At 34.6% G+C, this 17006-nt stretch overlaps 1 protein-coding gene across 4 annotated transcripts in view; it reads left to right on the forward strand.

Annotated features, from left to right (window-relative positions):
- LOC150103289 (uncharacterized) overlaps positions 1-15075 on the forward strand; it is a 431466-nt gene extending 416391 nt beyond the window's left edge. For all 4 annotated transcript variants that reach the window (XM_090397778.1, XM_090397774.1, XM_090397776.1 and 1 more), the window contains exon 17: positions 14387-15075. In XM_090397778.1, the coding sequence (XP_090253904.1) occupies positions 14387-14482 (96 nt within the window). In that variant the 3' untranslated portion in view covers positions 14483-15075. The remainder of the gene's footprint in view (positions 1-14386) is intronic.
- The last annotated feature ends 1931 nt before the right edge of the window (positions 15076-17006 follow it).

Raw genomic sequence — 17006 nt, forward strand, 5'->3', positions numbered from 1 at the left:
GATAATACATTTATATATGGTAGCTCAAATTCGTATTTATTAATTGTACTCTTAGAATTTGTAAGAGTACCATTTAATGTTGTTTATGAGTCTTATAATAATTTCTGTAATGAAATTGTTGTTCTTGTTACTTAATATGTCAATATGTTCCCTTGTCACAAAAAATTGTGGGATATACTGCTGGAATGCAGTGAATATTTAGTATGCATTAAGTGGACTTTCCCATATCTCCCACTGTTTTATGTTTTTTTTTTTTTTAAATGAAAACTAGGTCCAAGGTCTTAAGTCAGGGGTCTTCAACCTTTCAGACAGTGTGGGCTGCATTAAAAATTTCAATGAAGCCCACAGGCCACTAAGCTATACGGCAATATTTAGAATTGTAAGATGCTTTACGGATTCACAAGGAATGCTGTGCATTTAATACTTTACATAAAATCCTATAAAAATAAACAAAGCTTTAAGAGCATAGGTAGGAGTCGGATTCATGATGATCACTACTTGAAAAAAGATAATTTAATGAAGAAAACATTCATTTTTTTACAATGTCAATGGGCAACTTGGCAGTGTTTTTCCTTGACCAGCTTGTTGATGTTGGCATCAATGTTGGAACAAGTCGCTATGCACAGAGTATTCTTAAGATGTTGGTCTGTAATCTGAGTTCTTGTCTTGAACTTCACATGCTTCATTCTGGAGAAGAACTGCTCACATAAGTATCTGCTTCCTAACAAAGCGCACATCTTCAAAAGCATGCCAGCGAAGATTATGGAATGAGTCCTCAGAAATGTAGTCTTTGTAAAATGTAAGCAAGGGCACAGTGAATAATTTTTCTCTCAAAGAAGAGTTATTTTGGAGTTCAAGCAGCTCCATTTGTACTGAGCTTGGCATTTCAGCAGCATTGACACTGAATGGCATTGAAAATAAATCTAAAGAAGACTGTTGGTTATGAAAATTACTAAATCTCTCTTCGAACTGACTTCGCAACACAGCTAATTTTGTAGCGTATTCATCAAGAGAACAGTTGGACTCAGTGAATAGTCCAAAAATAGACTTAACTCACTGAAAATTAGTTAAGTCTATTTTTGGAGTTGTGCTTCCAAACTTTGAGCTTGGCCACAAAAGCTTTGATGTGATCAAACAGAGTGTGCACCAGTTGATTTTTGGATTGTAGCTGCGTATTTAGGTCATTCATATGCAACGAGATGTCGTCACAAAGGTAAAGTCTGTCATCCACTTTGGATCATTAAATTCTGCAAATCGGATTCTCCCTTGGTTTGCATGAACTGCTGTATTTCGCTCCTCAGACTCTTTTAAGAACCTTCCCTCTGCTCAACCAACACACATCACTATAATAAACCACATCGCAGTGACCCGCTTTGCGCTCTTGGCTTAAAAACTCTTGGAATTGACGATGATTCAATCCTCTTGCCCTAATAATGTTGACGACAGTCACAATAACTTTCATGACATTCTGAAATCCAATAGTTTTCGCACACAAATTCTCCTGGTGGATTAAACAGTGGTAATGGACGAAATCTTTTCTTTCTAGTTCTGGTTTTTTCCGTAGCAGCGCAGCAAACCCTTCATTCTTTCCCACCATAGCAGGGGGACCATTAGAGTGGCCAGATTAGTTACCACACCCTTGAGATTGGTTAAGCTGAGGTCGAAATGCTGGAGTGTTTTCTTGGCGGTTTCAAGCCTATCAGTGCCTTTCGTCGTTCCCTTCATAGGTATGAGTGCTAGCAGTTCTTCTGTCATGCTGAATTGTTGATCAATGCCAAAGGACATTGATCAGTGGACAAAGATAGCCAGTTGTGCTGCATCCTTCACATCGGTGCTCTCATCTAAAGCAAGTGAATATGACGTAAATTCAGACGACCCTTTTTTTTAAAAGTTCCTTCAATGTCATTGGCAAGTTCTTTGACACTTCGTGCTACAATTACCCAAGACAAACTCTGTTTTTTAAACACTTCCTTATTATTTGGGCACAGAATATCCCTAGCAGCGATAACACTCTTTCATAAACTCACAGTCCAAGAAGGATTTTGATTTTTTAGCAATTTTTTCAGCTATTATATAACTGACTTTGGCGCATGCTTTGCTCTCTTCCCTCTGCCTTTTAAACATACCCAGCTGGTATTTTAAATCAATTTGGAGACGGTGGTTCACTTTGTCCACACGAAGCCACCCTTGAAGGTGATCAAAATTGGATGCATGCTTTGTATAGTGTCATTTTATATTGTATGCTTTTGATACTGACACTCACTCACGACAAATTAAATACACTGGCTTATCGTCAATCAGCACAAAAAAGTACAAATTGGTCCACTTTTCATTAAAAATCCGACAAGAATCACATGATTTACGCTTTTTATTCATAGACACCATAGTGATGGAAGGTGAACCCAAAAAATGATCCAAAATGGCCATGTAACAGTTATTATCCACTGAATATGTCTCACACTAATGAAAACAAAGTGGCAATATAAAACCACAACAGGCTATGGCTGACATGACGAACCTGCGTGTGCTTATACATAAATATCACTGTTCATTACTGACTATGGATGAGATCCTTTTGTATTTATATGAAAATAACGAAGTATCGAGATGTATCTGGAAGGCATTAGACAGTGCACCCGAAAGAACTGCTGCTTCAGCCATCTACCTGCGACGTTAGTACTTGTACTTAAATACCGCTTGGCGCTGGTAGATGGCTGAAGAAACATGTATTTAATATTTATTTTTATAGGATTTTATGTAAAGTATGAAATGCACAGCGTTCCTTGTGAATCTGGAAAGCATCTTACAATTTTAAATACCGCAGTATAGCTTAGTGGCCCATGGGCTCCACTGAAATTATTTTTTTATTTAATTGCGTTTTAATGTTAAGTAGTTATTTTTTCAAAATGGCCGGCGAGCCACGGCAAAGAGCTCTGCGGGCCATGTGTTAAAGACCCGTCATAAGTAATAAATTCTTAACTCAGCTTTTATTACTATTAGGAAACCAAGCTGGTAGATAATGTGAAAGAATATTCAAATTTTAAAAAAAAAGCTAAAAAATTCAACAAGAATGCTAATGATCCTGAAAGAAGAAATTATGTGGAACTTACCAACAATGATTGCATGCGTCCATAGTACAGGTGGAAGAATAACAGGATATGCACCTTCAGTTGGAAAAAAATATTTTTTCTTTGTCATCACAAGAGAAGAATCTCTATGGGCTTTAATTGAAGGTAAGTTACTGACCTCATCTTGAGGAAGCAGCAGAGTGGCCACGTTACATGTGTAATTAACAGACAAAAATATTACAGGTGGGTAGGAATGGTGCAGACAGTAGATTGTGTGATATAAATTGGCCTGTGATGAGTTCCTGGACTCCATAAAAGTGTCATGTAATAATAATAATAATCATAATAATAATATCAAGAATTTGATGATGATTCTTATTCAACTCTTCTCATGACTTGACACATAAAGTAAGTTTCGTACATATTTCCTCTATATGCTCTAAGGATACCCTGATTACTTGCCAAGAACTTTTGATAAGATTTCTTCTTCTTTCCAGGAATGCTTCTTTAACTTCTTGACTTCACTATGAAGTTGATTTTTCCTATCCTTGCAAACAACTTCACCATTTTCCTGTTGCATCAATCAATGTTTTTTTTTTTTATTTTTCAGATTTTGCTGCTATCACCAAGGTTTGGTTCTTTCTTTTTTTTTTTTTTAAATTCTTTCCCTTTTCCCTCTAATAGTTGTATATTTGAGTCTGCAATTCACCTCTGAAATTTATACAACTGATTCATTTTTGTCCTGCCCAAAACTAAATGCTGATCACTTCCTATTTCAAATATCCTATATACTGTTATCCTGAAGCAACATGGGGATATCATTATCAACAATAACACAGTCAATAGGCCTTATTTCTTTTGTGTTCTCTCCATGTGAATTTGTGTACATCTTTAAGTTGGAATGTGGTGTTAGTAATGGCCATTCCATGTACTGAATCTCCAGTAATAATAGAAAAAAATATATACATACGTACACATACTACTTGGAAATATGGATCTTGTAGATATTGTTTGACATCAGACCATTTGGTCCATTTAGAAATGTGTATAAGAGGTGCATTCTGAAACAAGTACATCTGGTGTTAGTGTTCTTTGATATGGGAAATGCTTATGACATATCCTAGTATGGTATATTAAAATTATATTAAGAAAAACAGGAAAAGATGCCTGCTGAGACCTAGGTTATATTAAAATATAATCTTAGGACATATTCTGTTTTTATTAAAAACTTTCTCTCTAGCTGAATCTTCCAATTCTGGGTGAGAAGCACATTATCCCAATCATTTGAATCTGCCAGATTTAAGGTGACCAGTGGTGTACCTCAGGGTTCGGTCCTTGGGCCATTATTGTTCAATCTATACATTAATGACATCAAGAAGGATCTAACATCAGATGTGCAATTGTTTGCTGATGATGCAAAGATAGGCAGGGCAATCAGGGAATGCTACTGATATTCAGCAATTAGAAAATGATTTGAATAGACTAGAAATTTGGGCAAGTGAAAATGGCTGTCAATTTAATGTTAGTAAGTATAAAGTTATGCACTTTGGGGCGTGATTAGAGTTCCAGCGGCATATTATATTAGCAGGGTTATGCTACAAGAAACTGAAGAGGCAACGGATTTTGCAGTATTGGTGGATAGGAATTTAAAGTTTAAAGGTCACATAGCAAAAGTTGCAAATACAACTCAGAGAATAATTGCGATGTTGAAGTGAACCTTGACATGTAAGAATAAGAAGTCATTTTTCCTCTTTATAAGGCTTTGATAAGATCACACCTGGATTACTGTATGCAGATTTGGTCTCCCAGATTCCAAGGGGGATAAAGAAGCTGTGGAAAGGGTACAAAGGAGAGTTACAAAGATTACATCTGGATTATGGGATTTAGATTATGAGGACAGATTGCAAGTAAGTGGATTGCAGACTGGTTAACAGGAGAAAGAGGGGTGATATGATAGAGGTCTATAAACTCTTGAATGGGTGTTATAGGATATTAACTGATGAAATTTTTCATTATATGGCAGGTGGGGAGAGAACACAGGAGCATCCATGGAAGTTAAATTTATTTGCAGTCAAGAAAGTGTAAGAGCTAGGTTTTCTCCCAGAGAGCAATGAGTGAGTGTAATTAGTGTGAATGAATTTAAGGGAAGGTATGATAGCAGGTTTTTTGTGATTTATAGTCTCCCTTGATAAGTCCTTGACTCTCTGGAGATCTCAGATGATGATAATAATCATTTTGTCAAAAAGATGGTATTCTCAAAGTTCTGTCTTAAGTGCGACATTCTTTGCTGTCAAAATAAACTTGATCACTGAACAATTTCCTCTCACAGTGGGCAGTTGATTTGAGCTTTGTATTAAAGATGATCTCTGAGACAATCTTAGGGGGAGTCAATTCCATCTGAATAGATGAAATTGACTCCCCTACTTATAAGTTATCTACACATATGACAAAACTATTAAAATCTTTTACACATTCATCTAATTCTTACATTTTATTTATTCATATGGGGTTCCCCTTTCTCCCCGTCTCTCTTGGGGGTAGGGTAAGCCTTCCTAATGAGGGTTTAAGTATATGTATCTTATTGTTGCAAGTCCGTGTGTGTTCACGGGGCCGGTGTTTGCCTATTCTGAAGGATGAAAAACCTGAGTTTCCAGGTAAAAAAACTCTACCTCCGTATGAGACTGGCTAAATCACCTTTAGTCAAAAGAGACCAGATAAAAGTTCTTCACATCATAGATGGGAATCACACCCAGGTTTTTCTGACCAAAGGGCTTTGTCTATACCAACTGAGCTTTGGAGACTCAATTCTTATATTAAGAATTCTGAATACTTTGTTTCCATGATTAAAGACATACATCTACAAAAGGATGAAATCTTAGCCAGCTTTGATGTCACTTTTCTATTTATTAATGTATCCAGAGAAGAAGTATTAGTTCTTTTACAAGATATATCTAAAAAAAATCTTGACATTCTTAAGTCACTGTATATATTCAGGCTACTTCAATTTTGAAAATGTGTTCTACAAGCAAAATTACAAGTTAGTCATGGGCAACCCTCTTTCACATGTACTAGCAAATATATACTTAGAAGCTTTCAAAGAAAAGCAATCAACTTCTTTCCAGTGAAACCAAGATTGTGGAAAAGATACATAGATGATGTTTTCTTGATTTGGAGTAATGGTCCCAATTCACTCCAAGAGTATTTGAACCATTTTACAATCGACATCCTAGGATATAATTTACAGCAGAATTAGAAGCTAACAGTTTGCTTCCTTTTCTTGATAAAAACTTATTTGAAAATACTAAAAATCTCCATCTATAGAAAGCCTACATATACCAACAGATATCTTCATGCTCATCCCATCATTATCCACCTCAAAAGTTTGGTGTTATTTGTACTTTAGGAACCTGTGCACATACTCTCATCAGCGATGAAGAACTCAAAAGCAGCTTTAATTTTTCAGAAGAATAGTTATCATAAACAGTCAATTTCTAAACTCTTGTTTAATCCTCCTACACACCACACTGAAGAGAGTAATGATGTGAAAAGTTATATTACCATTCCATATACCAACTCTGTTTCTAACAAACTGGCAAAAATTCTCAAAAAATATGATTTATATCTTATTTATCCCCCCCCCCCCCAACAAAGCTTCAATCCTGGCTTCCTTGCTTTCCTTTGCACTCTATCCTCTCCAGAATGAGAGATGGATTGTCCTTGCTTTGCCTTTATCCTGTACCTGTTCAGTTAAAGCTTCAGTACAGGTCCCAAGTTTGTTCTGTAAGGGAGAAAGCACCTTTCAATGGTTGGATCCTATCCATCATCAGGGTATACAAATAGATACTGGTGCATTTCACATATTGCCCATCCAAAACCCTTTACATCAAAACAGTTGCCTCTTAACTATGTTCAAAAAATAGCGTCTTCTGAAACATGTTTTATCGCATTGTTTTCGACTCCTGGTGATTCTATGAACATACGCTCTCCGTTCAGATCTGTCCCTGGCCATATCTTTCAGAATTTCCAGGTGATTCTTTAACTCCATCTAATTCTTGGTCTTCCTCTTTTCCTGCTTCCCTCAACTTTAGCAAGCATCATCATCATCTTCTCCAGACTGTTATTTGCTCACATAATGTCCCAAGTATGACAATTTTTTCTTGATGATCATAGCTTCAAGGGAGCAATCTGGCTTTATTCTGTCTATCACATCCTATTAGAACTAGTAATTTTTCTCTACATTGGGGAGCTCAACATTACACACACATCAGGCTGCAATTATTCATGAATGTGAGATTATGCAAGCTATTGACATGAATGTTGACAATATTACCTGCACCAAACATAACAGCATTCCTCCATCATCCATCTACCTACAGTCCTTTAATGTGCACAGAGTAGGTATGCTGATTTCTTTCCCATCTATTCTGATGGTTCAATATCTGTTGGTTGTACTGGTGTATTTCCTGACAGTATATTCAGACTGATCTCACCTGAATGCAATAATTATACAGCTGAGCTATATACATTCAGCATACTCTCACCAAGTTCTTTACAGGCCATCTCCTCTCCTGTATACACTCTACATCCAGTGTTTTATTTTCTATAACTGTTGTATAACTGAAAATTCTTCATTTCATTTTCAGTTGTGCTAAATTCCCAGCACTGGAATTAAAGGAAATGAGACTACAGATCTGCTTATGCTTTATCCACATTACCATGTCAGTAATGTGGATAAAGCATAACTGTAGTCCTGCATATAGACTACAGTTTATTTCTGTTCAATCAAAGCTAATTAATCAATGGCAGGGAGCACTGACAAATTGCATGAGATTGAGACCTGAAATTAAGTCTTGGGTCTAGTCAACATAGAAACAGAAGAGTGGAAGTTGTTCTTTCTAGGCTCTATATAGGTCAGTCATTTTACACGCTTTTATCTGTGAATGACTGATGACCCACTTATTTATGAACAGTGTGGCTTCATCTTAACATTTGCTGTGTTCTGGGTGGAGTGGCAGCACTTCACTTGAGAAAGGAATGAAATTTTTTTATTTATCTGACTGAGTCACAAGTACTCAGGCAGATCTTGTCAGACTTAGACAAACTCCATGAAGTTTTTTTTAACTTTCTTATAAAGAATTCATTTATACAGATGCATTTCATCATAAATGCTATTTTTTTACGTGTAGATACAGTACTGCTAACTTTTTAAAATTTATTTTTTGTGTATGCAATTTATTTACTAATTTGTCAATTTATTTTTTATTATCTTGTACTGCTTTGGAATGGTGCAGAATGACTTTTGCTGTCCTAGCCCAAGTAAACAAACCAACTAACTATGTCCTGAACAGTATTCCAGAAGATACTTATCATTATTATTTTTGCTCTTTTCTTCAAATTTTTTTCCAAACATTTCTATGTGTATATTTCCTGTTTTGTTCAGATCTAGCAAGAACCAGCCAGTTTTTCCTTTATGTCAGCTGCTCCCCCCACCCCACTCCCTCTCTAACAACTCAAATTTTGTACTACTTCTTCCTTAATAGAACCTTCTGTGTGACATAGGCACAAATAAGTCTGATTATCCAATTTCCCATTTGTCCACATCGCTACTTGAAAGTGCCTATCATGTAAGAATATCACATATTATATTCCACCTATTGCCAGAATATAACATTTTATAGTTATATAAGATGTTATATTCAGCAATTATGTTGATCAAGGCACTTTTCAAATTCTTCTGCTAGCTTCACTTCTTTTTCATTGATATTTCTTATCATGATGTACCACCTACTATCATCACATCAAGTGTACCAGATAACCAATTAGTAATTAATATTAAGGGAATTATATGACTCAAAAGCACCAACTAATACTACCACCCCCTGACACAGAGATACTCTTATAAGAATTAAGGAACTAAAGGAAACACTGAAAACAAAAAAAACAACAAAAGCACCAGGCAATGATGGCATCTTACTCTTGAGACACTTGTGACATTAAAATTAGGAATTATATAGTTCATCCACAGATTAGAGACCCTTTGACACTTCTGCGCTTGTTCCAAAAAGGAGAATCCATTCCGATAATAGGGTAATCAATCAGTCTTCTGGGATGAGTTTGTTTATTATTACAGGTCAGAAAATTTAGCTTTTCTTTTAACGAACATTGTAGTTCTTAAAGTTATTTTGCTTGTATAACAGTTGGAAAAATGTACATAGAGTATTAACAAAATTAAAAAAAAGATATAGCATAAAACAAAAATTTAACGAAATTTATTTTTAAGAAAGTTTTCTATAAAATAAAAATAATTATACAGAAAAACAGAAATTTTTTTCAAATGAACTTAGATATTCTAAACTTACAGTTGAGAGAACTGAGACACTTTAATCTCCTAAACCGATTAATTATTTATGACCTGTTGTGACTCTTTTAACAAATCCATGCAAAAAAAAGGTTGGAAAAAAAATACCATTATCAAATCCTTTTAATCTTCATAGTCATCTGAATCGGTGTCCGAATCGCCATCACTTTCACTTAAACTGATCACCAAAGGTTCGCATAATTCTTCGATAATTCCGTCTCTGTCCCAATACATATTTTCCAATGAGGTGACATGAGAGCAATATTTTCCCAGTTTTGAACTGTAATACTTTCAGTCACCTATTCTGAAAGCTTGAAAAGTTTCGACATGTCAATATCACCAGTTACATTGCGATGGCGAATGAAACTTTTCACTTCTGCCCAAACATACTCAATAGCATTAATATCATAGTGATAGCCTCAAAGCTAGAAATCCATGCTCTTTGAGCATCATGTCAAATTTAAATAGTTTAGTTGAGGGCAAGTTTCTTTTGACCAAATTAAGCAATTCAATTTTTCGCATATCTGGGGAATGAGAAATGTTATTTGCAGAGAGCCAATCCATAAGAACTTGCTTCTTATTAGACCAATTTGGAACTTTGTTTAATCGAATAGTGATATGAAGCATTATCAATTATAACAACAGCATTTTTAGGAAGGTTTGGAATCAGTTTTTCTTCTGCTACTTTTCGAAGATCGTAGAATTCATTTGCCCATGGTAATCTCCAGTAGTTGAATTAGCTTTGTATAGCAAGTTTGAATACAGTAAAAAACCCATTTCTCCACACATACACAAAATTATTATGCGCTGTGAGGCATTTTTGGCTTGTAGTACTCCACATTCTTCTTTAGACTGCCAACATTTTCCATAAGTTAAATTACTATCGATCAAAGTTTCATCTAGATACACAATCGGTCTTTTCAACTCCCTGAAACGCCATATTGCTCTCAAATACTGCGTTCTAGATAAAACAATGTCACTTCGCTCCATGATAAATTTCCTTTTATTCTGGGACTTTTAAAACAAAATCCGATTTCATGAAGTATTTTCCTTAAAGTTTCTCTTTTCCAAAGAAAATTAATTATTTCTTTAAGCACAGGAATCAATTTTGGAACGGTTGGCACTCTTTTCTCGACCATGTAAAATTCGTGAATAGTTCTTCTTATAACGTCTACATCAAAATCATTCAAAGCTACGGTTTCGATGGTTTTCTTTCTCTGGCGCTTTTTTTAGGAGATTTAAATTTTGGCTTACCTTCACCTTTTGATTCCCTACGAATTCTTTTAACAGTCAACCCCGATACACCTGCAATTGCACTTGCACGTTTTATGACTTGAGAAAGAGGAACAAGGAGACCTTGCCTTTTAACAATTCTTTTTCGCAGAATGTCAGCACATTATTCAATATTCTTTTGCAAGAGCTACTGAAACATTTAACAACATAACTTGTTGACTGTATTGGGTCCATCATACAAATTAATAATAAAAAAAAATGCAAAAAAGCGACAACAAAAATCAAGCTACTACTAGTACAGCGACCAATTCGTACATCCTTCATTTCTTTCTCCCTTTCAGCATGAATAGACTATTCTTGGCAAAGCGCCAAGCAGAAATCTACAAACGGTGGGCGTACTATAGACACATTAACACAAGAATATTTTAATGTTTGCCAAATATTTCAGTCTGAAACTAACAGACTATCCTCAGTGGCTACATAGGAACAGTTTTTATAAGGTGGAATACCAACTACTGATCATTCAAAAGTAGAACGAGCCACGCGATGTTACATTGCTAAGCATTAAAGAGAGGAAAATTTCATCAGAATGATGAATAAATTATAGGTATTAATTCACAATTGCATATAAAAAATCTTAATTTATAAATTCAATTAAAGATAACATTAGACTAATGTAAGAATTAAAGGTCTCAATTAAAAAAAAATAATAAAAAAATTTAATGTGTTATCGGGATTAAACTTTCCCATATTTTTGGTAAGGATATACAGTCATTTCGATTCAAGTTAGGGTGTTGAAGTAGCGCCTCAGCACTCTCTTTGTATAGGCATTCGAATTTATAGCGACATCTGTATAAAAGGTGAGTCTTGGACCAGAGGATGTAGTGGATATCTCTGCCTGGTGTATATCAAGTTCCTTTTAACTGTGTCGTACTTTGGACAAAACAGGACGCTCAATACAAAAAAGAATTCAAGAACATCAATCATACATTCTTCACAACAAATCCGATAAGTCTGGATTGGCGCAGCATGGGATAGAGACAAGTCACAACATCCTCTGGTCCAAGACTCGCCTTCTACACAGATGTCGCTATAAAATCGAATGCCTATTCAGAGAGTGCTAAGGCCTTACTTCAACCCCTTAACTTGAATCGAAATGACTATATCCTTATCAAAAACATGGGAAAGTTTAATCCCGATAACACATTAAATTTTTTTTATTATTTTTTTTTAATTGAGACCTTTAATTCTTACATTAGTCGAATGTTATCTTTAATTGAATTTATAAATTAAGATTGTTATATGAAACTGTGAATTAATACCTATAATTTATTCATCACTGATAAAATTTTCCCCTCTTTAATGCTTAGCAATGTAACATCACATAGCTCGTTCTACTTTTGAATGATCAATTGTTGGTATTCCACCTTGTAAAAACTGTTCCAATGTAGCCACTGAGGATAGTCTGTTAGTTTCAGACTGAAATATTTGGCAAACATTAAAATATTCTTGTGTTACCGTGTCTATAATTCCTAATGATTGTATCACTATTGAATTAATAAAATATGGAGGCAAGAAAATATACCCATCCTGATTCTACTGTAACCATAAAGCTATGGAACAAGAAATCTAAATTCAACATAAGAAGAGGAGTTAGGCAAGGGGACACTGTCACCAAAACTGTTCAATGTAGTACTAGAAGAAATCTTTAAAAACTTAAAATGGAACGATAAAGGTATAAAGATAAATTTGAAATACTTCTCACACTTAAGGTATATAGATGATATCTTGATAATAGCTGAAACAGCTACAGAACTCCAAGGCATGATAGACCAACTTAATACAGAAAGTCTGAAAAAAAGGGCTAAAATAAATACAGGGAAAACTAAAATAATGTTCAAAAGTCAGCAATAAAATCACCCTGGGAAATAATCAACTAGATATTGTACATCAATTTCTCTATCTAGGGCAGCTCTTTGATTTAGATAAAGGCATTGAATCAGAAATCAATAGACGAATACAGCTGGGATGGATAGCTTTTGGAAAACTAAGTTCCATTCTTAAGAGTGATATCCCATTGTGCCTAAAAAGGAAAGTAACTGATCAATGCTTATTACCAGTCATGGCTTATGGCAGGGATGTCCAACCTTTGGTAATCTGAGGGCCGCATTAAAAAAAACATTTACCTGAGGGCTGCATCATAATCCGTATATTAGTAATTTGGTGAGCAGCAGCACAACCTCGACAGCTGAACAAACGAACACTAATCGCATGCTCATGTTCCCCATGAGCGGCCAGAGCACGTGCGTTGGAACAAAACAGTATAAGAACGCTTCTTTGACACATCTAATATTTGAAAAACACGTGGGTATATCATGATGTAAACACACCATATAAAATTAACATCGCAATTATCGATTAGTGATAGAATTAAAATATCTAGTACGCATTCGATTCAAATTATTTTATTTTTTTCGCTCGTGAAAATCAAAATCCACAGGTGGGTCGCATGTGGCCCGCAGGCAGTGCTTTGGACAGCCCTGGCTTATGGTAATGAGACTTGGAACCTAACAAAAAGACTGGAAAACAAATTGAAGACTGCTCAAAGAAAATTTGAAAGAAACATACTAGGGATCTCTTTAAAAGATAAAATAAGAAACTCTTGGATTAGAGAGCAAACCAAGATAAATGATGTTCTAACTCATATTAAGACAAGAAATGGAAGTGGGCAGATCATGTAATGAGAAGAGAGGAAGGATGCTGGACCAAGGAGCTTACAAACTGGATACCAATCAGAAGAAGAAACAGGGGAAAATCAAGGACTAGATGGGATGATCATCTTAGAAACTTTGACAAGTGGAAGAAGACTGCCAAAGATAGAAAGAAGTGGTCAAAAAAGGTTGGATCTTAGTCCAGCAGTGAACTGACCAAGCTGATAAGGAAGAAGAATATTAAGGGAATACATGTTTTGAAAGTTAAATTTTCATCATCAGTACTTAATTCTGATTTTTGGACTATTTACAACTATTAATATTAAGCAACTTACAATATTTACTCAGAGTTGAAATTAAATATTCAAATGCAAATTTATTTTCACATATAGATAATTCACAGAGTAGTATGCTTTCTGATATGTTGCTTCACCACATTAAGTAGAGTTTATCAAACTGCATCTTCTTTCTCGTCTGTCAGATGACATGTTGAGTCCCTTATGTGCAAATCTGTATCAAACCATATAAGACCCTTAAAACCAAAAGAAGTAAACTATATTTCACCAACTGAATTTTGTAAGAAATATTTTCCACATAGAAATCCAGAAATCATTGCTCTTGTTACAAAGAGAATAACCCAACTGGAAACATTTTGGTTTTCAAGCAATTCTTTTATGTTTAGAAAAGGTTTTTTGCATTTAAAACACTGACTACTGTATTTAATAATTAAACTTTTGAAAGCTGAACCTTCAGAATAGCAAATGAAGCTGTTCTCTGTTCTAGAAGCAGAGGTATTAATTTGTACTATAGAATATACGGATGCTGTTCAGCTTGTGTTTGGGAAGTTGCACATGCATGAATGTAGTTATAATTTTTAAGACATTATCTTCAGCAAAATAATTGTACATGGTGATGAAAAAGAACAAACTTACTATTGCACCTTACAATCTTCTATGATAATAAGAATATATTAAGCATTGTCATTCTTAATTTTTCTTCTCATTTTCTTTCCTTAGGGATTATTACGGCTGAAACAGAAACTGAATGAGAAGCACTGCCAGTACCAACAGGCCATTGACAATCTTCAGAAATACCTGCAACCATTTAGGTAACAACTGATACACATTTATGTAACTTTAGTTGCAATATGTAAAAAAAAAAAAATAAAATAAAAAAAATAGAGAAAAGCCAAACCTACAAATGGACCAATTTTATCACAGATGATGAAATACCCTGTAAAAGGTATCATAAAAAAAAAAAAAAAGAATAAAATGGACACACATGTGCAAGCATTTGTTGTACAAAGTGAGAAGAATGTAGCTTCATATCTTGAACAGTGCAAACTTTTATTGTATAAAGTGAGAATTTGTACAGGTTGCCAGCGTGCCATATATCAAGACATAATATGGACCAATTCCTTTTTTGTGGGAACATGCAAAATACATTTTAAAAAGCTGCTCCCATATTTTAACTAGTCTGACATGGATAAATTTACATGCCAATGGTGTTTGCGCACTATTCTGTGAATGCACGAAAGAATAGACTATTTCTCTGAAGCTGCAACTGATCCTTATGAGCATGCAGTTGCACTTTACATGCTGTGAAATATTTGTAATCATGTTTTGCACGTGATTGATGTGATTTGTTCAGTTTCTATTTATATTATATTGTAGTTGAATTATAATAAAGTTAACTTAGAAGTGCTTCTATGGCTGAATCCTTATACTGAGATATAACTTGACTTACACACAATGTTTACACAATAATGACAGTTACAGATATTGAAAAATCTGTGACTGGCTACTACAGTTAATTTTAAGCAAAAATGAAGACTGGTTCTAAAATTTTACAATAGTAATACAAATATAACAGGGCTTAGTAGGTAATGAAGCTAACCCATATCTCCAACTAGATGCTAAGTTAAAAGACTAATATAAAATTTTAATTAACACTGAACAGTGATTTTAAAAGACATACCTGGTTGCATATTTTCAGAAGGTGAGGATGACAAAATATTCGAAGTCAAACTTGATTGAGCTGAGAATATGCGATGAGAGAATGGTGTTGATACCAATGCATAAATAAGATCAGTAAAGGAGGAAAATTTTTTTAAAACCAAGAACAGAAAAAACACTTGCGAAATATATAGAAGTATAGAAGACCTGCAGCATAATGGTAGTTAGTGCTGGCTGTTTCATGAGAATCATCATTAGATAATAAACACTGCAAAACTGACTATGAGTTGCCATGTGGTTAAGATAACCACAGTACATACAGAATTTAGGTGTTACATAATGATGTTAGAAGAAACTTTCATATACATAAATCATGTCGTGGATTGAATCAATTGGTAGAATATCAATTTTTTATGGTAATCCTACACCTGCAAAGCATGGTAGTATATCATGAACCAACTTGCTGCCATTGAATTTGAACACTTGAAAATTGCACTCCTCAGAAAATATATGAAAACAGATGCTATTCCAAAGGTTAACAGTAGAAGTAAAGAATGAAGAGGAAGAAAAATTTGTTCTATAAGTGAAATGTGAATGGGTGTTGATTATCCACAGCACACTGCTTAACAGATTTTAACAGTAACTTTTTTGATCAATAATTTTTATTGAATTATGTAGATCTGTTTGATTGCACTATTCTTCTATACATTGGCTCAATTTGTCACTTATCAATTTAAAAGCTATTATTTACTTTTTTTATTTATGTACATCCTACCTACAAAATGTTGCAAATCAGTCATACAATAGTACCATGGTTATGCTAAGGTTAAAAATCTGAAAACCCTGATCTAAAAGACCAAACCACTTTTTCAAGCTTCCTTGGACTTCAGTCAGTAGGGTGCGAGTTGTAAGCAGTTAGAATTTAAGGAAGTACAGGATGATGATTTGATGTAAAATCAAATCTGAGACAATGGTGCACTATCTCTGCTCTTATTCATCACCAGTATGGATCACATTATGAAAGAAAGCAGTATTAAACTCGATATCAGAATAATCAAACTTAGCTCTTGGTTTTATACATGTTGCACTCTCCTAAACAAACCCAGTACAAAGGTTCCGGCCTGGTTGGCCAAGTAGTTAGCGTATCTGTTCTCCAGCCAGAAGGCTGCGGGTTCGAATCCCACCACGGGATTCGAACCCGCAGCCTTATGTTTGTGATTGTGAAAATAGTGGTGGACAGTAGATGGCATTGGTGTAGATCAGCGCTTCCCAAACTGTGGGCCGTGGCCCCCTTGGAGGCCGCAGGTTTTGTTGAAGGGAGCCACGAAATAATGAAAACAAATTTAAAATGTTTTAAGACTAAGTAGATTTTTTTAATCTTAAAAGAAACGTATTTAATTTTTATTATTTCTTTGTTACTTTTTTTTTGTTTTTTTTTTATATTTTAATGGAAAAAATCACACATTGGTGTTGGTTTGCAAATTTTGCTTCCTGCATATTTCGGCGCTTAATGAATATTAGTAAATATATACTTATTCATATAAGTTTTATTTCAAAGCAGAAATCTAAGAATTGCAGTTTCAAATATTTCACCTGATATTGACTTTTTGTATTGAAACACATCCATCACATTAAATTATTATTAAACTTCTTTTATGTTTTTAATTATTACCTTGTTTAT

Source organism: Typopeltis vanoorti, chromosome 9, assembly GCF_054136105.1.
Source record: "Typopeltis vanoorti isolate ZY-2024b chromosome 9, IOZ_Tvanoo_1.0, whole genome shotgun sequence".
NCBI lineage: Eukaryota > Metazoa > Arthropoda > Arachnida > Uropygi > Thelyphonidae > Typopeltis > Typopeltis vanoorti.